The sequence below is a fragment of the Gymnodraco acuticeps genome, unplaced genomic scaffold (genome assembly GCF_902827175.1).
Source record: "Gymnodraco acuticeps unplaced genomic scaffold, fGymAcu1.1, whole genome shotgun sequence".
Taxonomy (NCBI): Eukaryota; Metazoa; Chordata; class Actinopteri; order Perciformes; family Bathydraconidae; genus Gymnodraco; species Gymnodraco acuticeps.
The window spans coordinates 452207-479499 of NW_022991779.1; the positions used below are offsets into that span (position 1 = coordinate 452207).

The 27293-nt window shown below is 39.0% G+C and overlaps 1 protein-coding gene across 1 annotated transcript in view; it reads right to left on the reverse strand.

Moving 5' to 3' along the window:
• The window catches only part of LOC117535162 (homeobox protein Meis1-like), a 61390-nt gene extending 43588 nt beyond the window's left edge, over positions 1 to 17802 (reverse strand). Inside the window, exons 1-6 of the mRNA XM_034199536.1 lie at positions 17396 to 17802; positions 10711 to 10931; positions 6793 to 6934; positions 4547 to 4597; positions 4391 to 4441; positions 2501 to 2647 (exon numbers count right to left, since the gene is read on the reverse strand). Of these exons, the coding sequence (XP_034055427.1) occupies positions 2501 to 2647; positions 4391 to 4441; positions 4547 to 4597; positions 6793 to 6934; positions 10711 to 10931; positions 17396 to 17407 (624 nt within the window). The 5' untranslated portion in view covers positions 17408 to 17802. The remainder of the gene's footprint in view (positions 1 to 2500; positions 2648 to 4390; positions 4442 to 4546; positions 4598 to 6792; positions 6935 to 10710; positions 10932 to 17395) is intronic.
• Between the last annotated feature and the right edge of the window lie 9491 nt (positions 17803 to 27293).

Sequence of the window (27293 nt, forward strand, 5' to 3'; positions counted from 1 at the left end):
AGGAACTCACCTTGTGGTATAACCGGCAAGAGAGAAAGCCTTTGAGCTCCAAACTGTTTCAGAGAGAATCCTTGATAATCCATGATATGGCGTTTCATCACAGCAGTATTTAGTTTAGACCACATGTGTCAAACTCAAGGCCCGGGGGCCAAATCAGGCCCTTGGTGGATTTAATTTCAGCCCACAGGATAATTTCTAATTACTATTAGATCTGGCCAGCCGGTATATTGCACGCACACCTTCACTCCATCCTGAGGGTTTACTCAGCTCAGAGGAAATAGTTTTTTGAAGCTGTTGTTGGCCTGTGGAAAAATGTGATCATAAGAAATGACTCGGGAAAAGCTGCAGATAGAGCCATAAGAAATTAATGCAACTGATTATTTAATGTTTAATGTTGTTTTTATAGGCAATAGTTTAAGCTTTGTTAGTTTCAGGTTTAATATGTGCAATAAGTTCATTTCAATACGTTTTGCAATAAACATTGAACCAGTCCGGCCCTCGACTAGTACCCATGTTTGGCCCACTGTGTGTTTGAGTTTGACACCCCTGCCTTAAATCTAAAAGCACTTATAAATAAAATGCATATATATATAAATCATATTAAGGGGGGATAATAATAACAAAATAAAAAAGTTAACAAAATTAGATTACAATACTTTCTGACTTCCTGTCTGTGGCACTTATCTCCAAGCTGATTGCGTACTAATGGGAACCCAAGTCATAAAAACACAAATATGTAATCTAAAAATAAAAAAATAAGAAGGAGGAATAAGTGAATTTGTGGGAAATACTTATAAAGTTGAAAATGTTTGACTATATATTAATCACAGACTGTTTAAGTCAGGGGTGTCAAACTCAAGGCCCGGGGGCCAAATCCGGCCCGCGACTTCATTTTCTGTGGCCCCACAAGAGCTTGCAAAGAATATAATATGTTCATTATATGGTTACATGCTACTTTACAGAAGCATGTTGCCCATAAACTAAATGTCCCACAATGCATCTCAAATTTGACTTTTTCTCAGAATTAAATTTTTTTTTCTTCAAAATGTCACTTTTTCTTGTTTTTCCAGAACTTGGCTTTTCTTTTAAAATCATTTTGTGACATTCTCACTGAAGAGACTTGCAATTATTTGCTCTAGACTTCTGCTTTCAGTCGTAGTTAATCATGAAGTTATTACCCTATCCGATAATAATCCAATGCAGAGGCAATCATGTAATATAATACATTATTTTATTTATATTAAATATTTATATATGTATTTTTATATAGTCTTAAAGTTACAACCGGCCCTTTGAGTGCAACCATCATGCTGATGTGGCCCGTGATGAAATTGAGTTTGACACCCCTGGTTTAGACAGTAGCTGCCGGGTCCCGCATGAGCTCAGCCCCCTCCTTTTTTTATCACTTTTTTTTTTTTAAAGCTTTATACCCAAAATCAGCACTTTTGAAACAGGAAGTGAAATAGAGGGGATCATAGACATGTTTTTTATATTTTTTTATATATCTGAGACCGATGCTATTGCCTAAAAATAGCATGATAGGTGACCTTTAACGTCTGAATACTTAACTTCTCAAATAAAACCTGTACACTTTAAGTGGACCTTGATAAAAACACATTACTAATCATGAATGTGTATCGTTTTTTTTTTACTTTTATGAATCCAGTCACAAGAAAAACACCTGTAACTCTTTAAAAATTGGATATATGATGTATTTCCTGGATAAAAGTGATCTGTGTATCTGCTCTTTCTCATTCTGCCCTGACACTGTGGACGTCAGAGGGAGAATAAATGTCTCCACACACAAAAGAGAGCACATCTCGCCTGTGCTGGAATCACTGCATGGTTACCGGTGTCCTTCAGGATTGATTTTTAAAGTGCATTTAATGATTTACAGGCTTTACATAACCTTGCCCCAACATATGTGACTGTCTCTCATTGTATCAACCTGCAAGGACACACGGATCCTCCAATGTTTCACTTTTAAAAGTACCTAGAGTGCATTACAAGAAAACTGGGAAATCCCATTTGATCTTAGAACGGCAACCTCAAATGGAATTATTTAAAGTATATTAAAGACCTATCTTTTTAATTTGGCTTATCATCACTGATCACTGTTCATGTTGCTTTTACATATTTTAATTATGTTCCTCATTTGTTATTGTGATTTTCTTTCATACTCTGTAAAGCACTTTGGGCTGCGTCAAGCATGAAAGGTGCTATATAAATAGATTGTATTTGTATTATGTCTGTGAGTTTCCAGAGGCCTGTACTACGAATCCAGTTCAACAGACCCTGGATATGTTTGAGTTACCCGCCTTACCTAATCCAAAACAAACGCGCTCTCGCTAAGGATGCTGGTTATCAACTCGTCAACTCAAGCCAGCTTTGCCCTATCTAGTTATGTGCGCGTTCATATGAAAGGGGCGGGGTTAGCAACATTTGACCAATCACAAACATGGACAAGCGTACTAACAGTAGTACAGGCCTCTGGACTCACCTGATCCATGTTGTTCCCCGACGACCGGAGGAAGTCCTCGCTGTCCGACTTGTTTCCGTCTTTGTCGTCCATCACCAGATCGATCGGCATCTTCCCTTTCAGACAGCTGATGTACCGATGGCAGAAGTTATCACACAGCTCATGGACCTGGAAAAAAAGAAAGATATTAAAGGTCCCCTATTATACTGTTTTTCATCAATATATTACAGGTCTCAGATATATACAGAACATGTCTCTGATTGGCTGAAACACCAAACAGATCTTTGCAGCATCCCATAATCCCCTCTGTTTCAGCCCTGTTTCCAAAGTGCTGATTCTCTGTCTGTTACTTTAGATGAAAATAAGGAGCCCCTCCCCACGCCCCTCTGAGAGATATTTTGTTAAAAATAACTCTATAGGCGCGTTCACACCGCAGTACTTTTCACACTTTAGTTCCGATACAGTTCCGAAATGTCGCGTTCACACCAAAAAGAGCCGGAACTAAAATTAGTTCATGAGAACCTTTTTACCCCCTTTTCAGTCCCTGCTAGAGAGCAGAGAGCTGCTAGAGAGCAGGGACTTTCGTGGGAGAAAAAGGTTCCTATGGCTGGGCGGATGGCAAACCACGCCCCGTAAAACTCCCAAAAAGTTTTGTGAAGTTGCCATTTTATTATCCTCGCATTAGCATTAGCATTAGCATTATTAGCATTAGCCCAGCGCACAAACGCAGAGAGACTAATTTATGGCAACACAAAATAAAACATGGGAGCGGTGGAGATGAGGAGGTGTCGGCGTTCTGGTGATTTACTCCGAAGGCTTCAGTAGAAGCTGCTGGGAGTCCCAGCAGCTTCTACTGAAGCCAGTCCCCAACTCCGGGGACTTCCGGCCGGGACTTTGGGCGGCAGTATACGCCGTGAAGTTGTTTGCGGCCTGCCAGTAAACCCAAAGCAGAAGAAGAAGAAGAAGTGACGTCAGCGGCTTCATTTGCCTAATCTTCCCTCAGGGACTTATTCCGGTGTGAACGCGATCTGTTCTTAGTTCATCAGAACTCTTTAGTTCTGGTGAACTAAAGTGGGAAAAGTACTGCGGTGTGAAAGCGCCTAATGGTGCTCTAGGAGGAGATTCAGGTGATAAGGTGGGGGGGGGGCGTTACCTTGATTGGTGATTGGCTAATGGTTACACAAGCCAAAACATCATCATAAAGTGGCCAAAATCTGATCAGCTCATTTTCAGACAGGTTTTTATAGAAATGGATCAAAAAGAGAGAGAATCTTTGTTCCTGAAACTTTCAGAGTCTCTTTACACAGAGGGGACACATGCTGATGTAGAAGAGACATGAAGAAGAGGGGACACATGTTGATGTAGAAGAGACATGAAGAAGAGGGGAGACATGTTGATGTAGAAGAGACATGAAGAAGAGGAGAGACATGTTGATGTAGAAGAGACATGAAGAAGAGGGGACACATGGTGATGTAGAAGAGACATGAAGAAGAGGGGACACATGTTGATGTAGAAGAGACATGAAGAAGAGGGGAGACATGTTGATGTAGAAGAGACATGAAGAAGAGGAGAGACATGTTGATGTAGAAGAGACATGAAGAAGAGGGGACACATGTTGATGTAGAAGAGACATGAAGAAGAGGGGACACATGTTGATGTAGAAGATACACGAAGAAGAGGGGACACATGTTGATGTAGAAGAGACACGAAGAAGAGGATTTTGCAGGTGACCTTTAAGAATAAAAAACAATCTCAACTAGACAATACTTTTTAAAATGATAGGTCAACATTTAGGGATATTTGTACACTTTGTGTCATATACTCAAGTATATTAGTAAATTCCAGCGTGTCGACATCGTACTCGAGTGTTTCTTAAAATAAAAAGTCAAAGGTCACTGAGACAAGTCTGACCTTCTCGAGCTCCAGGAGGTGAAAGCGAAGCACTTGTATTGACTGGACCATCTACAGAAAAAACAACAAACAAATACGTGATTATAATGAACAAATTAGACAAAAATAAACACTTTGAATTTAAATATTTAAACTCTTGACAGTGAAGTCACTCACCAAATTATCCAGCTCTGGGTTTGCTGAAAATAAAGGCCTCTCTGACCGTAACTAGACACAGAACAAATATATATTATGATTAGTAAACAACACAGCCCTCTGCCCTGTTGGGTTGAGTTTCTAGTCAAATAAAAGAAACCTAGCAGATGTACTATCCCTGGAGGATTTACAATTAGACATTCAGAATTAACAATACGTTTCATAGTTAGTTTGAGGAGCTGCAGTTCAATTTTCCATCTGAAATAACCAACCCTCTCATCTAGCAGATATCATGAGCTGCAGGATGCTAACACATTACCACATGTTAGCTCAATGCGTTGGTTGATAACTTTTGATTTCAGCTGAACCGCTTTCCAATCCATTCGAATAATAAGCCTATAATCATATTAATTATTGTCATCAAGGCTTGCATGCTTTTCTGACAATGAAGTCAAATGTATATGTGTCTGTTCTACGGTGGCCAACAGGTGCAAACACTCTACAACAGCATAACACATTTCCATCAGGAGAAACGCACCGCACATTTTATAAAAACAATGCAACATGCAAATGAAGAAGCATCTTCACAAACTTCACAACACATACGCAGCATTTAGAAAACACAGCATGAAGCTCAAAACACAACGGAAACCAGGGGACACTAAAGAGTGACGCACACAGCTGGGACCGGATAGTTGCCAAGGCGAGAACAACAAGGTAAACAACAACAACATAAATAGTAGCGGAGGATACTGGAGGGTATTTTAGTTGCATGATAATTGCAGTTTTAAACAACTTGTTAATGGGTCATGCTGACTTTAAAGGTCCCGTGTCATGGCCATTTCTACTGATCATAATTCCATTGTTGAGGTCTACTAGAATATATTTATATTGTTCAATGTTCCAAACTCACATTGGTTTCTCACAGCATCTCTGTATAGTATGTGTATTCACTCTCTGTCCTAAACGGCTTGTTGGAGCTCCTGCCCCCCCCCCCCCTCCCCCTGTGAGCCCAGTGGCCGTCTGCGAGACAGCGAAACCCAGCCCGGAACACACACACACACCCGCAGCCTGGCTGGGAGTTTGTGTGTGTGCTCAGGCTGAGTTCCGCCGTGTCTCGCTGTCTCGCTGACTCCACACCAGTGAGCCAGCTCACAGTGTCCCGCTCCTCGCAGCAGCGAGCCTCGCAACGTCCCGCCGAGTGTGTGTGTGTGTGGGGAAGTCCACGGATTGATCAAAACGTAACGGCTCCGTTACGTTACGTCACTCTACCCAAGAAGTAAACAATGGAGAAAGAGAAATCTCCAACGAGGCGTTCTGGGGCAGCACAGACAGGCCTTTCTCTGTGTTACAGTTTTACTCGCTACAGGGTGTACTTTGAGGGTTTGTGACTCTGCAGACCGTTCACATGCAGAAAAAGCTACACAACATGTTCACACAAGGGGACGGGTAATAACCGGAAAAGCATGACATGGGCCCTTTAAATGGGTACATGCTATAAAGTCCTAAATATGCACTTAATAGCTACAAGACTGAAGTTAAAGCCAATCCATCTTAAATATCGATCACTTTAAAATGCTGCTCTCACATTAGTGCATTGATCATAATATTCTCATTCTGTATTGTGCACAGAGAGTAGCTTTATAACTTTTAAAACTTTAAAGCACATTTGGCTGAAAAAAATCTACTGTTATCGCAGGACTTTCGATTTCCCCTTTTTTAAGTAAACTATTCTTCTTGTCTATGATTCTGTTGCACTATATCTTAACGCTTTAAGTAAAGCACTTTGAATTGCCTTTTGTTGAAAGGTGCTATATAAATTAACTTGCCTTGCCTTCTTCCAGACAAATAAACAGACAATGCACAAAAAGTGGGATAAATATGGGTTCAGCAGGGGCCTAAAAAACATTTGCGCAGATCTGTTCTTTATGGAGTGCCACAGTGACGCGTCCTAAAACCCGGAAGTAAGTTAGCATTTTACCACTTCCGGTTCCTTCGACAAAAAGCAATGCAATTTCTCCATAGGATTTAGGAAGATAGCTCAAAATAAGGTCTGTGGTTGACACACATTTAAGAGATGGATCACGTTTTGTTCAGCTGGATAATATCCACCCTAATTTTCGAAAAAGCTATTTTCCAAAATCCTATGGTGAAATCGCATTGCTTTTTGTCGAAGGAACCGGAAGGAGTTTACTTCCGGGTTTTAGGACGCGTCACTGTGGCACTCTATTATCTCCAGCACATGGATGAAGAGCGTGTTCCTGTACCTGCTTGGAGAAGACGGCGATGTCCTCGTTGAAGGAGTCCGAGGAGCAGACGTCTCCTCCGGCCACGCCGCTCTCTCTCGGCGTGTTCGTCGCCAATTCACATTTTTCAAAAATCAGTGCGAGGAGAGGGAATAAAGGATGCCTGCAGGAGAGAGAGGAAGAAGAGGAAGAGGGATCAGCTCAGACTGTCATACAAGTACCCATCGTTAATACTTTTGATTGCAGGACTTTTACATGGAGGTGTTGCTACTTTTACTAGAGTTAAGGAGCTGGAAATACCGCCACTATCGAGCCAAATTTGTCAGTTTTAACCTCCTTGCAATCAAGTCTCTTAACCATGGACTCACTGATAATGTTTGTCTGGAAAGAAAACGTTTTCACAGAAGAAGAAAACTGTCCTCAGAGAGCTTTCTGTCCTCATTAGGTGTGTGTTTTTGTTGTGCTTTTTACAGTGTCAGTGAACTCATCAGTCATGAATAATGTGTCCTGTTGATTTTGATACTTGCTGCTCTTTCTTAAATACAAGATTTGGACTATTACCAAACATATATTGTGATTGCAGGACTTCAACATGGCTGCTTTTCTTAAAGTCAAGGAGCTGAAAAGACTGTTTCCTTCACTTTTGAGACACATTTTTCAGTTTTGACCTCCTTGTGATCTAGCAGCAGGCTTCACTTCATCAAACTAACTCACAGATAGAGTTGGCGTGGCTCAGCTCGGCCTGGAATGGAAAAGCGCCGACAGAGAGAAGTCAAACAGATAAATCAAACCTGACCTTAACCCTAACACAGAACAAGTTTTTACAGAGGAAGAAAATGTCCTGAAAGAAGCTTTTGTCATCAGTTGTGTGTTTTTGTTGTACTTTTCACAGCGTCAGTGAACTCAGCGTACCCATAAATGTCATTTTTGACAGGAGTTATTTTTCTGCATCACGAGTTCTCTTCCTTTTGCTGCTCATACTCAAATAGTTTTCATATATTTGTACGCAAGTCATACTCAGTTTCAAGACATTGCTTGAGTTTTAGACTGAGATGTTGCTACTTTCACTTAAAGGTCTCCTATCATGCTATTTTTAGGCATATATTATGAGTCTCAGATATAAAAACATGTCTATGATGTGTTTTTCTCAAAATACAAACGGCATGCATTTTAGACATCCCTCATATCCCTCTATTCGAGCCCTGTTTAGAGAAACCATGGATGTATAATAAGAACTGGATACAGCATCGGAGGCGGGGTCTCGTTCTTTCCTATGAGAGCTGCTCATTGGTGCATGAAGACAAAATGGCCCAACTTTTGAGAGAGTGAAACGTCACAGATTACCCATCATGCCTGGCTGTCAGAGCAGAAGAACCATGTCTATGAGAAGAACCCGTATGTGCGCTCACAGAGCATGCGCCCTTTAAGCCCCGCCCCCGAGCTCCCACTCTCAGCTCACTAGAATGAATGCAGAGAGAAAATAAATCTAGATTCGGCTTTTAGTGCATTTTACAACTTTAAGGACTTAATGATTCTAACAAGGGCTATACAATTGTTCATGCTGGGTAGTTTATTTAGTTTTTAAAAAATTGTCCACTGATTTACAAACGTCTCTTTCCCATACTTGCCAACCTTGAGACCTCAGAAATCGGGGGGGAAATGAGGGGTAGGGTTAGGGTTAGGGTAATGTTGTGAATCGAGTGGCCCATGGTGGTGGTGGGGTTATGGTATGGGCAGGCGTATGTTATGGACGACGAACACAGGCCACTCGATTCACAACATTACCCTAACCTTACCCCTCACACACCAGATACCGACTGGTATCCCCCCAGACCCCCCCAGACCCCCCCAATAAAGCAAAACTGCACGTTTCAGAGTGGCCTTTTATTGTGACCAGCCTAAGGCACACCTGTGCAATAATCATGCTGTCTAATCAGCATCTTGATATGCCACACCTGTGAGGTGGGATGGATTATCTCGGCAAAGGAAAAGTGCTCACTATCACAGATTTTTTCAGATTTGTGAACAATATTTGAGAGAAATGGTTATTTTGTGTATATAGAAAATGTTTTAGATCTTTGAGTTCACCTCATGAAAAATGGGAGCAAAAACAAAAGTGTTGCGTTTATATTTTTGTTCAGTTCACTTTAAAGCAGATGTGTGTCTCTTGGCGTAAAGAACTGGAATTATTTGCCGAATGATTTAAAGGGATGTAAGAACATTTTTACGTTTAAGAAAATGTATAAAGAAAGCGTAATTAGACAGTACGAAGTTGACGTTTGATTGTGTTCTGGTTTTATGTTTCAGTATTTGTAAGCGACTGTGACTGAAAGAATGTTGCTTTTATTTTACTTTTTATGGTTATTTCTTTTTTTTTGTAAGAAGGGGCGGGTCAAATAAGATTCTCTTCGCCCTGCTCCTTTCCACCATGCGCCATAAAACAAAACAACCAGTATAAGTGTATATGTTTTGTTTTAAAGGTCCCCAATTATACTGTTTTTCATCAATATATTACAGGTCTCAGATATATCCATAACCTGTCTCTGATTGGCTGAAACACCAAACAGATCATTGCAGCATTACCCATAATCCCCTCTGTTTCAGCCCTGTTTCTAAAGTGCTGATTCTCTGTCTGTTACTTTAGATGAAAATAAGGAGCCCCTCCCCACGCCCCTCTGAGAGAGATTTGGTTACAAAGAACACAATGGAGCTCTAGGAGGAGATTCAGGTGATAAGGGGGGGGGGGGGGGGGGGGTTACCTTGGTTGCTGATTGGCTAATGGTTACACAAGACAAAACATCGTTATGACATCATAAATTGTCCAAAATCTGATCAGCTCATTTTCAGACAGGTTTTTATAGAAATGGATCAGGACAAAAAGATTGAGAATCTTTGTTCCTGAAACTTTCAGAGTCTCTTTCCACAGAGGGGACACATGTTGATGGAGAAGAGACATGAAGAAGAGGGGACACATGTTGATGTAGAAGAGACATGAAGAAGAGGGGACACATGCTGATGTAGAAGAGACATGGAGAAGAAGGGACACATGTTGATGTAGAAGAGACATGAAGAAGAGGGGACACATGTTGATGTAGAAGAGACATGAAGAAGAGGGGACACATGTTGATGTAGAAGAGACATGAAGAAGAGGGGACACATGTTGATGTAGAAGAGGCATGAAGAAGAGGGGACACATGTTGATGTAGAAGAGACATGAAGAAGAGGGGACACATGTTGATGTAGAAGAGACATGGAGAAGAGGGGACACATGTTGATGTAGAAGAGACATGAAGAAGAGGGGACACATGTTGATGTAGAAGAGACATGAAGAAGAGGAGACACATGTTGATGTAGAAGAGACATGAAGAAGAGGGGACACATGTTGATGTAGAAGAGACATGAAGAAGAGGGGACACATGTTGATGTAGAAGAGACATGAAGAAGAGGGGACACATGTTGATGTAGAAGAGACATGAAGAAGAGGGGACACATGTTGATGTAGAAGAGACATGAAGAAGAGGGGACACATGTTGATGTAGAAGAGACATGAAGAAGAGGGGACACATGTTGATGTAGAAGAGACATGAAGAAGAGGGGACACATGTTGATGTAGAAGAGACATGAAGAAGAGGGTACACATGTTGATGTAGAAGAGACATGAAGAAGAGGGGACACATGTTGATGTAGAAGAGACATGAAGAAGAGGGGACACATGTTGATGTAGAAGAGACATGAAGAAGAGGGGACACATGTTGATGTAGAAGAGACATGGAGAAGAGGGGACACATGTGGATGTAGAAGAGACATGAAGAAGAGGGGACACAAGTTGATGTAGAAGAGACATGAAGAAGTGGATTTTGCACAATAGGTGACCTTTAAAATAACTGCCTTGTGTGGAATAAACAAATAATACAATTATTATTATTATTATTATCTTACCCATAAATGGCGTCTTTGTCCCTCTTGACGGCGTCCCCGGGCCCCATGCTGCTGCCGCTGGTGTGTGTGGACTGGGAGAACTGGTGGGGGGGGAACGGACCAGCAGCAGCGGCGGCGGCGGCCATGTGTAGCGAGCGGGCAGCGGCGTGATGATGATGATGGTGAGGGTCTCCATATATCCCACCCAACCCCTCCAGCCCGTAGTGAGCCAGGTCTTCATACTGAAACACAGATAAGAGAAGTGTGACCTTTGACCTTTAGGATGTGTTCACTGACCCCAGAGGAAAGGGTCAACGTGAGACGGTTAAACACCTGAGCTCTTGAAAGAACATCAATAACATTCATCTGTTTGCAACTTATACAAATCAACATTCCAGTTCCTTGGATATAGACTATTCTGCACAATTCTATCATATTCTATTGTATTTTATTTACTTGCACTATTATCTGTTTTATTGTGTTGCACTGTTGGAGGAGCCTGTGACCTAATCATTTAATTGTCATAACTACACTGTAGCTATGTACACATGACAATAAAAGCCTTGAATCCTTGAATCTGGAATCCTTGAATAAGAGAGGCGTGACCTTTGACCTTTAGGAGGTGTTCACTGACCCAGAAGAAAGGGTGAACGCAGATTTGTACACAAACAAATTCTGCATGCATGCTAACTTCAGAACATTTTTAATAAATGATCCTAATGCAAAGTGGTGGAGACATAATTGGACATTTCCAAAAGTAGAAAACAGTAGTAGGGACATGTCCCAGCGTTCCCAGCATGAATGACTCCTATGCATAAGTGTGATTTTCTGGGGACATGTGTCTACCACTATGTTGGTTAAAATATTTCATTCACAATAGTCCCTCCCTTAAAAGTTCTCCAGTATGTATCGGTTTGTGAGCCAGGTCTTCATACTGAAACACAGATAAGAGAGGGGTCACCTTTGACCTTTCGGAGGTGTTCGCTGACCCCAGAGAAAGGGCCAACGCAGATTAATGTGAACGATAAAACTAACTGTGTTTAAAAGCAGGGTGACGATGTTTTTGTGTGACGATACAGTAGATATTTCTTTCCCTGGGGACACTATTTTGGCAAAAGTATTTTGTTCACAAAGGTCGCTTTATTCAAATGTCTCCAGTATTTATTGGTTTTCTTAATGACACAAAACTATACATTAAATAAATGTTGCAAAAAACCACAAAAACAAGCACATTTCTATGCACCTTAATTTGCGTTTTGTTTCCTTTACTTGTCATTTAGTCTTCTTTCTGTTTTCAGTTCGTAATGCCCTCAGTCTGATTTCAGTATATGGCATTGATGTGAGGTTGCCTTTTACTGGGGCGGTGGTGGCGAAGTCCATAGGGACTTGGCTTGGTCACCAGTTCAAGTCCCGGCAAGACCAAGTGCTACCGAGGTGTCCCTGAGCAAGGCACTGTTCCCCACACTGCTCCCCGGGCGCCGTTCAAAATGGCAGCCCACTGCTCCTAACACAGGATGGGTCAAATGCAGAGAAACAATTTCCCCACGAGGGATTAATAAAAAAGTCCATCCATCTTTTCTACTGATGTCTTTGGAAATGTTCCATACAAATTGGAAGAACAAAAATGTCCCTTATTTTGTCCACAAAGCACAATTTGTTAAAAAAAAAAATTAAAAGCTTGCACAAAGAAATCCTACTAAATCTAAAACACTTTCAGAGAAGTTAGGGGGCCCAATAATAAAACATGAAATGCAATGTGGCATTATCATGAGCTAAAGGAAGAAACAAACCTGACCATACGTGTTACAATAACCTGAGAAGTCATGCATGTACTGATCAGTATAACCTTAAATATTGCTTGAGATAGTTTCTTGTTTTTCCCCAACCTTGGTAAACATCTACTCTGACCTCCAACTGACCCCTCATTTACATCTTAACGTCTATGTTAAAATGTCTCCTTGAGTTATGGCATAAAAACACGATAAAATGAGACAAACTGAACTCAACCGATGCAAAAATAAAAGAAACACTGACCTGACGGAGATACTTTGTCAAATCAAAAGGACCTGGTCTCTTCAGTTATTGATTCTTATTTACTCTTAGTTTTTGTACATGTTCTTGGCTTTATAATGGCTGTTTTAAATAGTATTTAAATGTCCTTTAATAATGCGTCTCTTAGCACTTTATCTCCATGCTTTTAATGTTTTATGTAAAGTGCCTTGATGCTGAAATGTAAGGAAGAGGTGGGGGATTTTTCCATTTATGTAAAACAAAACAAACCAACATGCAAAAATATAATGAATATTATTTATATTCAAATGTAACAACATTTTAGAGAGACCAGAGAGAAGAGTCAGCGCCTCTGTCAACGAAAAAAACAAAAACATAATAGGCAACAGGTGTTTCTGTTATTTCGTCCACCCCCGTTTACTTTCTCTAATATGACAAACACTGTAATGCTTTTGGAAAATAACACGTTTTGAGACATTTAAACGCATCGTTCTGTAATTAAAAATCCTGTTCTCACGACTGTATAATAGCTTTGGTCACAGGCCGTTGTGTCCTTGGGCAAGACACTTCACCCGAATTTGCTCCTGTGGGGATTGTCCACAGTAGATGACCATTACATGTATGTATGATCTGTATGTGTAATGTGTATTTGTAAAGCGCTTTGAGAGTCATTGATAAAGCGCTATAATAAATATAAGGATTATTATTATTATTACATTATTGTCTTAGTCTCTATAAAAAGATAAAACAAGTCATTTAGTGAGCTGGATTCAAATAAAAGCACCTTGATGCAGAGCAGAGATCCTACTTTGTGCCGTTAAACACAGATATTAACAAAATGACATTAAGATCTAAAGACACCGGGGAATTAAAACGTCTCTGACAAACTAAACTAAACTGGCTAAGATAGCACTGCACAGGTGTTCATATTATTGTGTCCACCCCTCTGATATTATCAAAGGTTTAACGACTGAACACAGTTGTGTTTTTAGATGACATCATAAAAATGTATAACAGTACATTCAAAGCTATCTTTACCCTCAACAAGTAAATAAACTGAAAAGAAATACGCTTATATAAAGGGGGTGGACAAAATAACATGAACACTTTAAAGTCCCCTATTATACCGTTCTTCATCAATATATCACAGGTCTCAGATATATACAGAACCTGTCTCTGATTGGCTGAAACACCAAACAGATCATTGCAGCATTACCCATAATCCCCTCTGTTTCAGCCCTGTTTCAAAAGTGCTGATTCTCTGTCTGTTACTTTAGATGAAAATAAGGAGCCCCTCCCCACGCCCCTCTGAGAGACATTTGGTTACAAAGAACACAATGGTGCTCTAGAAGGAGATGCAGGTGATAAGGTGGGGGGGGGGGGCTGGGGGTTACCTTGGTTGCTGATTGGCTAATGGTTACTCAAGACAAAACATCGTTATGACATCATAAAGTGGCCAAAATCTGATCAGCTCATTTTCAGACAGGTTTTTATAGAAATGGATCAGGACAAAAAGAGAGAATCTTTGTTCCTGAAACTTTCAGAGTCTCTGTCCACAGAGGGGACACATGTTGATGTAGAAGAGACATGAAGAAGAGGGGACACATGTTGATGTAGAAGAGACATGAAGAAGAGGGGACACATGTTGATGTAGAAGAGACATGAAGAAGAGGGGACACATGTTGATGTAGAAGAGACATGAAGAAGAGGGGACACATGTTGATGTAGAAGAGACATGAAGAAGAGGGGACACATGTTGATGTAGAAGAGACATGAAGAAGAGGGGACACATGCTGATGTAGAAGAGACATGAAGAAGAGGGGACACATGTTGATGTAGAAGAAACATGAAGAAGAGGGGACACATGTTGATGTAGAAGAGACATGAAGAAGAGGGGACACATGTTGAAGTAGAAGAGACATGAAGAAGAGGGGACACATGTTGATGTAGAAGAGACATGAAGAAGAGGGGACACATGTTGATGTAGAAGAGACATGGAGAAGAGGGGACACATGCTGATGTAGAAGAGACATGAAGAAGAGGGGACACATGTTGATGTAGAAGAGACATGAAGAAGAGGGGACACATGTTGATGTAGAAGAGACATGAAGAAGAGGGGACACATGTTGATGTAGAAGAGACATGGAGAAGAGGGGACACATGTTGATGTAGAAGAGACATGAAGAAGAGGGGACACATGTTGATGTAGAAGAGACATGAAGAAGAAGGGACACAAGTTGATGTAGAAGAGACATGAAGAAGTGGATTTTGCATAATAGGTGACCTTTAACACATGATGTAAATACATACACTGGGTTAAAATGAGGACTCTCTGAACATAATGAATCTTATATATCCCACTACCTTATTCACTATACAATTCGTTTTTGGATAATAGTCATATTTTCCACCCCCTCTAAATGTTCTTAACTTCACTCTCAGCCAACAATGATATTATATTGTAATTTTAGAAATAAAACAGCATTTGATCATAAACGTTTATGCCTGAACTATTTAAGTTAGTGTATTTCTAACAAGATATACAAATAGATATTGTAGTTAATGCTGTGATCTAAAAGGTTAAACAATTTATTTTTGTTTTTATTTCAAACACTTTATTTGTCTCTATGTGCTCATTCGTGTAATTTAATTTAATTAGAAATCAGACTAATTAAAAAACGTATAACATATAATGTTCAATGGGAAAAGTCAATGTAATTAAAAATCGGTTTTAATTTCAAAATAAAAACAAGAGTTTAGTTTTATTCCAGTAAGAGAAACTTGTAAATGTAAAATGTGTATATGTGTGTTTATGTAAACTTGTGAATGCCTTCCAGACTGTGTTAATATATCAATAAAGCCAAAAAAGGATCGTAAAGTTAATTTCAATAACTGGAATTATGTCCCATTACTTGTTCTTAAAAATGTGCTATTGTTGCTCTTAGTTCCCTTTTTCTAACTAACATTTAACGAGCAGATCCAGGTCATCACTGTGACCATATAATACGTCAGATATTTAAAATGTAAAGTTAAATAAAGTTAGGAAAAGTTGTAATAAGCTCTCTTTAAAGGGTCTCTGTATATGGGCTAGAATCACACCGCCGATCAGAAATCAATGACACGCAGTTTAAACTTTGACCTCGCTAACCGGCCGTCAGTGAGGAGAAAAACGATCTTATAAGAAAGAGATGTTTATTAAATAAGTCTTTTAAGCAAACGTTATCGAAGTGTTTGTGTGTTGAGCTCCATCACTTCCGGCTGAACAGATTTAACGAGCCGTGAAACAAACAAACAAACAAATAAAAGTGTGTGTTCTCCGCCGCTGAAGCATGCGGCCTCGGAGCGACTGAACCCGGTCACACACACACACACACACACACACATAATACAACCATTTTAAATACACTTTATAATATCCTCTAACTTCAGATACAAACAGGAAACTTGGACGTCATTTTTATTTGGGGATAAAGAAGCGTTAGCAAAGTTCGTACTTTTTATTCGAGGATTAAATCTTCTTTTAAACTGAAAAATGTTGTCATAAATCAACAAAATGATATTTAAATGTCTTTAAAAAGCTAATAAAATATCCTTTAATTTCAGATACAAACAGGAGGTATAAACCGCCAATGCATTTAGTGATAAAGAAAAGTGTGCAAAGTTAGTACTTTGTTCCTAAAAGGTGAACACTTGTCATAAATTAGCTAAATGACATTTAAACCTTAAAAAAGCTAATAAAATATCCTCTAAATGCAGGAAAACAGAAGCAATTAACTTAAATCTAGTTTAATGAAGTTTGCAAATATAAGTTATGAGTTTGATCTGAGAACACTTTTTAACTATTGTCATAAATCAACAAAAAGGGCCTAAAATTCATAGTGAAATTATAAAACCTTCTTTCACAAATTACAACAACCTTTATTATAACATTTTAAATTATTAAATCCTTTAAACTCTATGTAGGTTAGTGAGAATGTTCAAATGCAGCTCATATATTTATTTAATGTAAAATAGTTTCTTATAAGCTCCGTTAATGTTTCATTGCAATTGTTTTTATACTTATTATACACATTAAAAGTCGTAGTTTTAGATAAGTGCTGTGTGGATTTTTATGAACACAAATGAGATGTTTTGAAAAAGAAAACTATTAAATTTAGTGTTCATATATTTTACGCACATCATTACTAGTTTGTGAAATTAAAATGGAAAATATCAAGCTCAAAAACAACGTACAGTTTAATAAAACAGTCATATCACCAAATATGAGATCATTCATAAATTAGTGTGAATATTGTTCGCTTAGTTTTGTGTTCATTTGATGAAAGGTTGTTACTTATTTTCTACAAACTGAGTTTATTGACCAGTAAGTTGGAGTCAAAATAAAGAGACTCATTATCTCTCTCATAAAAGTTGATTTTTAAGCACCCGTTGTTGAAAAAAACCCCGCTAATAATACCAAATATGAGTTCATTTATTAATTAGTGTGAATAATGTTTGCTTAGTTTTGTGTACATTTAAAGAAAAGTGGTTCCTAAATCCAAACTGAGTTGATTTAGTTTTGCAGCTGAAGTCAAAATGATTGTTTTGACACCGTTTTATGTTCTCTATCAGCTGTGTCTCTTTGCTGTAAAGCTGTAATTTTGATTCTGAAAACACTCATCATCTCTCCAATAAAAGTTGGTTTTTGAGTACGCACCCGTTGCGCCATCGGCCCAGTTTCTGCGCCCGGACTCCAGGTGTCTCCTTCGGGCCAAAACACACATCCAACTCCCCGGTACCGGAGCGTTAATCACTTAATCCCGTGGAAGAGAGAAACGCAGAAACACGCACAGTCCTCCGGTCTCTCCACCGGAACCAACCGACGGCGACTCTCCGCCTCCAGCAGCCCCGCAGATCTGCACTGCTCCCAGCCTCCAGAGAAAACAACCGAACAACCCCAAACGAGCTCCGTCAGCAGGCCGAATCCAATCATCCAAACCGGGGCACAAAGTGAGGCGGACCCCGCTGTCTTCATGCGCGGAGGTGCGTTCAAATCCCCATCGCAGCTCCGGATCTTCCTCCTCCTCCTCCTCCCTCTGCAGGCCGCCAGGGTGTGAAGGGAGGGAGGGGAGAAGGGGGGGGGGGGGGGGAATAGTTTATTTTCTCACTTAAAGGAGCAGAGACTCCCTGCGCGTCCACGTAGCTTCTGCAAGACGTGACAATGCGCGCCCCTGAGATGGGAGCAATGAAATGGGGGGACAAATATTAAGAGAAGGGACAAATATTCTTCAATTAGATCTTACTTTTAAGTTAAAGTATAGGAGTATACTGTAGGAATACTCTGTTACAAGTACAAAAAAAGAATGAGCATCTAAATATAGTTAAAGTACCAAAAGTAAAAGTCATGTGCAGATTGGTCCATTTCAGAATAATATGATAAGTTTTGATTATAATTATTGAGGCATTGAAGCATTAAAGTCTTATCAAAGCAATGAAATGGGGGGACAAATATTCAGAGATGGGTAAAATATTCTTCAAGCAGATCTTACTTACAGTAGAAGTATACTGTATGAATACAAAGTTACAAGTACAAAAAAGAATTGCATCAAAATACACCAAAGGTAAAAGTAGTCGTTGTGCAGATTGGTCCATTTCAGAATAATATATATGATATGTTTTATAATGATTGATCATGAAAGTGTTCTCAAAGCTGGTAAAGGTGCAGCTAGTTTGAATGACTTTGTATACTGCAGGGTAGCTGGTGGATTTACTCCAGGTGGAACTAAAGTCTGATTTAACACTTGATTATATTTCACATCATTCATCCAGATCTGTGAAGTAACTAAAGGTATTAAATACATGTATCTAAAAATGATACTCAAGTACTTGAGTAAATGTACTTACACCACTGATTATGACTTTGCTTTCTCCTCTTGGATGGTGCAGTAACTTCTTATTAGTTTTAGAGTTTGTGTACTACTCGCATTTTGAATTAAGAAGAATAATCAGTGTGTTTCTATAAAATAAAGAAATAATGTCAAAGTTTAAATGTTGGAGGGAAATGAATTTGAGCAAATTGACTTTTTTGGCACAGGCTGCTGAACTTTTGTGCATCTCCGCCATCTAGTGTTTGTAAAGTGTTAACAAGCTTCTGTGTCTAAAACTGTTGCACAGAAAATAAATAAATTGAACTTTTAAATCTGTCTCTCTCCCAACTTTATGCAGGTATTAATAACAGTAGTATTTATTGAATAGTCTTGTGTTCCCAAAGGATTTTTTTATGACAACAACGTCCATCTTTGGAGAAAAAGAGCAAAACATGGAGGAACTAAATGCAACAGATATTTACTTGTATTTTCCTTTTTGGTTTTTCAATCCAATGAGCTGATGAATTTTAAAGAAGCTTTATGATTATTTTTGTATTACTTATTGAAAACAAGGTGTGTACATTAAGACATTTCCAAGTTGAATTAAAGGTTGTTGTTTTTTGTTGTTTCTTTTACAATTCAATATGTTTATTACTGGCTGCCACTTTCTTTGCACTACTTAAAGTGGACCTATCATGCTATTTTTAGGCAAGTCTCAGATATATGCAAATATATAAAAAACATGTCTATGAAGTGTTTTGCTCAAAATACCAAACAGATCACCCATTCTAGCCATGCCTCATCTCCCTCTATTTCACTTCCTGTTTCAAAAGTGCTGATTCTGGATATAAAGCTTAATTTTTTTTTTTTTTAATTGATAATAAAAAAGGAGGGGGCTGAGCTCATGCGGGACCGGGCAGCTACTGTCTAAACTAAATACTGCCGTGATTAAACGCCATATCATGGATTATCAAGGATTCTTTCTGAAACAGTATGGAGCTCAAAGGCTTTCTCTCTTGCCGGTTATACCACAAGGTGAGTTCCTTTTTACTTCCTGCTTCTTCACACACATGCTCTCCAGTACAGATTAGCTCTGAGTGTTAGCGATGCTAATGTAAACACCGACCATATTACGTCCAAAACAGTCGGTCATTGTTTCTGATAGCAACGTTTCTGATTGGGCCGTGGGTCCACATTTCAGATATTACGTCATATCGGACGCAAATCTGGATCAGCTCCGTTGTTCCCCGTTTTTAGAGATTTGGGTACGGAGGAAAAGAGAGAGGGGTTTATTTCCTGACACTTTGTGAGTTCCCCGACACACCGGGGACACATATTTATATATAAAAGACATCAAAAAGTGCATTTTGCATGATAGGTCCCCTTTAAGTACGGTGGCAGACGGAGGTACTACAAGGGCCAAAAACATTCCCATTTTAGGAGGAATGTGCGGCAGTTTTAAAAACAGTGCAAATATAGAAACACAAATGTGCCAAAACACATGCAAATGAAGACATATATTCACCAACTTCATGAAACATTCGCAGCGTTTACTAAATGTGCTGCAGAAGCTCAAATCAATACCGAAACGGAGACAATAAAAAGAGATGCACACAGCTGGGGAGCGCTTGGTGATGTTCGGGGATTATAAAGTTGGCTAACTGTCACTCAAAATGTAAGTTTTATCGTCTTATATTAACATTGTGATCAAAGGATTTCAGATATTATTACAGATCTGCTGTTAGCTAACATAGCTAATGTAGCTAACCCAGTAATTTCATACTGACAACAAATGATGACAAACAGGCTAACTCTGGAAAACACGAATAACTAGAAACACGAGTTAAAAAATGAGCTATGAACTCTCAGCACGTATCAGTTTCATGTTCTGTATTGGATCTATGTTAGTTTGCATTGTCCCTATCAACATGTTTTTATTTAACTAAAGTAAAGAGCAGCAGGTGGTTGGCAGCTCAGGTGTTTAGCATCCACACAAAGAGACTTTAATCGAGATCATACTTCAGCCAGTTCTGTTTAAGTCACAAGTACAACCAACACATCCTCACTAGGTCGGCCTATGTTGACGTTATGTCAAGTCCCCTGTGTCTGCTTTTTCTAACGCAAGGGGGGGGGCCTTAGCGTCCATTTTCAATGCAAGGGGGGGGGGCCTTAGCGTCCATTTTCAGCTTTTCGGGATGTCCATATGCTTCTATGGACGCTCATGGAAGCACGGCATTAATTTGTGTCGACTGCCCTTAAAGGCAATGTGAGCGTCCATTCTCATTGGATAACGGAGAATTGTACACCCAGAAGTAAGTATTCCCCTTACTGTCGATTGATTTTACAGTGATATCTGTACTACTCATCGACTAAAAAACACCAGATTATCCTTGTTAATTACACAACATTGATTGGTTTAAATTGTGTGCAATGCTTTTGTATTTTTCCCCTTCGATTCGGAGAAACAAATATTTTTTCGGAGTAAAGGATGGCAGAAGACACTACACTACCCAGAATCCCCAGCTATCGTTTGGACTACACCATGTGCTCTGTTTGACGTCACGTGATCTTCAAATTTCTCCCTGCAGAAAAAAAAACATGGCCGAACTTCGATTTATTCTCGGTGGAAAATTGATTGATTGATTGATTGATTGAAAAGTTTATTAACAGCTTGTATATTGGGTACAGTACAGTACAGCTCAAAACATACAATTGTTAAGGGGATGCAGACCAGAGAAAGACTTTCGTCTTGTTTACATCAGGGTCCCCCATTTCTAATTCATCATATAATTTAAGACATATAAGACATATTTGACATACAGATGGCTTATTTACAATTTACATACAGGTGGTTTTTTACATACAGATTGCTTGTTTACAATTTTCATTTTAGATTTCGTTCTAATACATCCTAACCGGACATTTAAGACATACCAAGTCTACAGATATACAGTTAGTAACAGAGTCTAAAATGCGAGCATAGATGGGGGGGAAGCTGTCCATTGAACGACAGGTTGAGATTTGTACCATTACCGGGGCCAGTTTTGCAATGCTCTCCCCCGAAGGTGCTCTTTAAGAGAGGGTTTGAAGGTAAGTATAGTTTTACTTTCCTTTACAGTTGTGGGAAGAGCGTTCCACCTTGATGTGGCATAATTGCGAAACGTGTATTCCCCCTTTTTTGTGCCAAATCTGGGTTTCACATGATTTGTGGAGCTCCCTCTGGTGTTATGATCATGGTATTCCTTGACCTTTGGGAAGAATTTTGACATGTAGCCTACATGGGTACCATAGAGGTGTAGTGGATCTTGTAGACCAGGCCCATTGCAAGTAGCTGTACTCTGTCGTCTACTCTAAGCCATCCTAGGTTGTCAAAGTGGGCAGAGGTGAGGTGGGTTCTAGATGAGAGGTCAAGCAGTAGTCTGACCAGTTTATTTTGCGATGTTTGAAGTTTTATTTTTAGCGCCTTGGAGGTGCTATGGTACCATGACGTGCAAGCATAGTCATAGTACCCTTGAATGAGTGCCTATTTTAAAGTTAGTTTGGCCATTAAAATGCGTTTTGATGTCATTTGATGCGAGAAATACGAGTTGTTATTTCAGATTATGTGTGCAGTGGATGTACATGATCTTTAGTTTGCTAGTTATTACGAAGATTACTTCAGAAAATTGCGTCCATAACGTTTTCATTGTTACCAAGGTGGTTGCTAGGGACGCTGCTATCGATATTATATCTGTTATGTTGTGTAACTGTTTAATGGTGTTATCTTTATTGCTACCCCCTTCCCAGTCTATGTATAGTGTTGGTCCACAGCGCAAACATATTAGTTTAACAAAATCCGCATCTAAAGATAGCCTACGTTATTTTTCCCCTGTGCAATTCCAGTCTCACATCTCACAGCACATCGTCATTAACAAATACCGGAAACAGACCGAAAACATTTTTTTAAAATAAAATAATACTTTATTCCGAGTGTGCTTGCTTTTCTCTTTGAAAGTCATCACATAACGGCATTGTAATACACGGTTCGGCTGCATTAAATATTACATATCTGCCGTAGTTCTGTATTTATAGAGCCCTGATGAGAAGACTTCTAGACAAACGTGAGGAACTGAAAACGTGACGTGGATCATAAATATCTCAGCCATTAAACAACATCTTACATTTATTTTCACACAATACGTCTCCTTGCAGTATCAACACTAATTCGGCTGACTTTTATATTTGATCCAATTGGTAGATAGGCTGTATTTACACCATAAAGGTGCACAGCTGATATAAAGGGACACCTAGTGGTTAAAGCATGTTATTGAATTTCATTATTTTTATTATTAGATATTAATAGGATCCCTATAAAGTATATTCATTACTCGTTATTCTCTACTAATAGTTCATTAAAGACTGTATATAATGACTATTTTGCACATCCCTTTCAAGATTTCAAGATTTTCTAAGGTTTATTGACATGTCATATAGGCCCACACAACTACGGTGTAGTTATAAATTGAATGAAAAACTTGGGTCGCAGGTTCCTCAATAGTAAATTACAAGACATCTATCAATATGTGTGCATACCTCCAGCAATGTTAACTATGTTGAAGCACTTATTTTAACTGATATTATACATAATGTATTTTATACTCTTATAAGATGTATGTAGATATTTCATCTCCGGCCTTGTCAGGTATTGAACAATCAATAAATAAAGAACACAGAATTGTTGAATATAAAACACAGAATTTGTGTGATTATACTAAATGATTTACAAATAAACACCACTGCATATTTACAACTGTTACACATGCTGATGTAATGCAAATGTTCCAACTTGGGATCAATAAAGTATATCTTATCTTAAGCTGATCGATGGCTACTGCCATATTTGCAAAATGTGCCTCTGAACCTTGACAAGTGCATGTTTCAGGCTTATCAATTAATGTAATGTAATGTAATGTTATCAATTAACAACAGGGGTCACAAACATAAGACCAGCTGTTAAATAAAGCTCTTCTGACCTTAGCTGGCATGTGTGTATATATATTAATGCTGCCCATTATAGGCACAAGTAATTTTCACCCATTTATTAATTATATGTTTTAAATGTGAGTGTTTCCTAACCCCTAAACCTCCAGGGATGTACACAGTTTAATACTGGCAACTTCTTATTATGGGAAATACGAAAACGTCTTTTAAAACTACAACTCCCAGTAGAGACGTGCCATAGATAGAGAGCATGTTGCGAAACAGAATAGCTAGCATGTGTAGTTCTGGGGACAGGGTGGGGGAGGGGGGACGCGGTGGACCCATTCAAATCCAGTTTTGGACAGTCTGCCGTGGTTCCATCCCATTTCAAGTGCTGTTCGAGGCTCGGCGTAACCCTCGGAGCACACTCTCCAATCACAGAGCTTGAGGACTATCACGGGGTTTGTCAAACAGAGCACATGGTGTAGTCCAAACGATAGCTGGGGATTCTGGGTAGTGTAGTGTCTTCTGCCATCCTTTACTCCGAAAAAATATTTGTTTCTCCGAATCGAAGGGGAAAAATACAAAAGCATTGCACACAATTTAAACCAATCAATGTTGTGTAATTAACAAGGATAATCTGGTGTTTTTTAGTCGATGAGTAGTGCAGATATCACTGTAAAATCAATCGACAGTAAGGGGAATACTTACTTCCGGGTGTACAATTCTCCGTTATCCAATGAGAATGGACGCTCACATTGCCTTTAAGGGCAGTCGACACAAACGAATGCCGTGCTTCCATGAGCGTCCATAGAAGCATATGGACATCCCGGAAAGCTAAAAATGGACGCTAAGGGCCCCCCCCCTTGCATTGAAAATGGACGCTAAGGGCCCCCCCCTTGCGTTGGAAAAAGCCGACACAGGGGACTTGACATAACGTCAACATAGGCCGACCTGGGAGTGAGGATGTGTTGGTACAACATGTGCAAAAATATCAATCAGCACTAAAGAGTTTTCACTTTATTCTACTTACAGCCTTCAGCATGCATGGTCTTCATTACAGTGTTTTACAGAGCAGGAAAAAAGCACTGGGTGTTTCTCAATGTCAAGGATGCTTGCTTGGTAGCACATGTCTTCCGAGTTAGTTGCTTCAGAAGCGAGGCAAGAATCCTTCCTAGCCTCGGAAAACGAAGAATTATGGAACAGGCTAACAGGTGTGCAGGTGTGCGTCATATGAGAGGCCCCGCCTTAAATGGAGCGCGATTTCCACCAAATAATTGGAAATTGGTCCGTGCGCAAAGCATTGTGGGGATTTTAAGACTACACATGTGCAGCCTCAAAATTTCCCGCTATGAAGTACGCCTGCCTCGGTAGAATTCCAAGTATCCTGGACATTGGAACAGTCCTTCGGCGGGACTCGATGACGTAGTATGCTTGAAATAGTGGCTCTGGAGCATCTTTCCTCGACATTGAGAAACACCCACAGTCTTTATATACACCAAAAGATGGCTGAACATGTTTCTATTATCCAATGAGAAGTGAGCACACAGATGTCCCGCCTCTTAAAGACACAGCGCCTCAATTAGAATTTCAAAATAAAAGTGCAGAACAAAGGTTTACATTAATACATAATAGATTAACCAAACAGTTTCAACCTTTTAGCAAAAAATAGATAGAATTTATATAATTTAAAATCTATGTTATTATCAAATAAAAGCTAATACTGCAAAGAATAATAAATCATTTGAAAATAAACAAAAAACCAGTCTGATGCTTTTCATTCATTTCTCTTTGATAAAACCTCAGAGTATGACTCTAGAAACATGTTTTAAAAAAACCTATACTTAAATACAGAGTACCCTAATCAATACCATTACAAAAACAAATATTGAATGTTTCTTATACTGTTTCCCAATATCCCCAAAAGTCTATTGGTTTTTTAATAACACAATTTTTTCTAAAACTAAATAAAGAAATGACAGAACAAAGTGTGAAAAAAGTGAGACTTCAAAACAACCTTTTATGGATGAATGGTCAAATAAAAAATCTAAAACTATTTTTGCAGCATCTAACCATCTTTCAAGTCAAGTGTTTCATACTCAAAGGCAACTTATAATGTTAATGGTATCCCATGTTTACATTTTGTTGGTTGTATGTTGGCGTTTCATACTTTAAAGTGACTTCAATTCAGTGTATGGAGGCGTGTGGCACAGTGGGTTAGTGCGTTGGTGTTTGGCTCTCGGGGTACAGGTTCAAACCCCACTGCAGTCAGCATGTCGTTGTGTCTCTGGGAAAGACACTTCACCCCAAATTGCTCCTGTGGGGATTGGCCACAGTATTGAGTATTTAAGTCGCTTTGGATAAAAGCATCTAACAAGTAACATATAATGTAATGGGTATTCAAGAAATACTCTATATACTGTATCTTCCGCTTTTGAAATGTATATATTCTAAATCTAAAAAGAGATTTTAGTCACGAGTGAATCATTTGAGATATAAGATGGATCTTCATATTGTCTGCTGAGATTCTCTTCAGTAGTTTTTACATGACCGAAAATCACCCGAAGCTCGGTAGATATGTATTAAAATCCCTGGACATGACGTCTATCTGCTCTGGACTGTCCAAATAAAGCGAGGCCAAATAAAAACACAGAAAAGACAGTCACAGTTAAATAAGGTCTAAGAAATATAAAGTATAACGTCCATGATATTTCTACTCAAATAAACACTCAGGATTGTTATAGTGAGGACAGATGTGGAGCAGATGTGAAGTGCAGCTGCAGTGACATGCCTCTGCCAAAAGGTGTCACTAAAACACAGTGTTTTATAAATGTGACAGAAGGAGAGCAGTGGCTTGTTGTTCTGATGGACAGCTGATAATAAACTGATGGGGAAATAAACTGAGGCTCTTATTAAGAAAAATGATTAGCAGGTTCTTGTCAGTCCTATAGAATCAATTATCAGACCTGAGAATCAAGTATTATAGAATAAAAGGTTTTTATATTTTCTGTAGGTTCAATAGGTTACTCAGATCTTTCACTTCAGTACAAGTAGAAGTCTAAATTGTTGACTACTTGTATCATTGCTATTAGAATAATATTGTAGGACTTTTACTATTGTTGGCTGCCATTATTTGTTTAAGTGTTTCAATTGTTTATATTAACGCTTCTACTTTATGCTAATCTCCAACATATTAACGTGTTAGCCAATTTCTACAAATAGCAGAGTATAGTTGGGGAGTTACACCACAGGGAAATGTTATTGTAACTGAGAACAAATATTAAATTAAATTACAACTATTCAAGTGCAGTGACCAAAAGGGGTTAAAATCAACAATATCATTATAAGTAAAAGCTTATAAGGCTGTATGTAGAATGAAAAAATTGTTATATTGCTCTGTTTCAAGTTAAGACTTTAAGAACTTGAGTAAGTGTGAAGTGCAGTGTTGTGTTTACTGACTGGTTTCATTATACTGTATTTTTAGGACTTTTCAGCTTTATTGTCTAGTTTGAGAAATAAGAGAAGAAAGTGAATCCAAAAGTAATCAATTTAATATGTCACTAGTAGTTACATTCACATGTTTACAAGGTTGGTTATTGTTTTTATTAATACTATTATTTATTATGATTATTTATTACTTTTACCATTGTTTTCGTTATTATTATTATATGTTAATACACGTGACTTTGCAGTCCTTCGGGTCCCCCCCCCCCCCCCCCCCCTCCTCCTCCTCCTCCTCCTCCTCCTCCTCCTCCTCCTCCTCCTCGCTCTTCTCTGTCTGCGCTCACT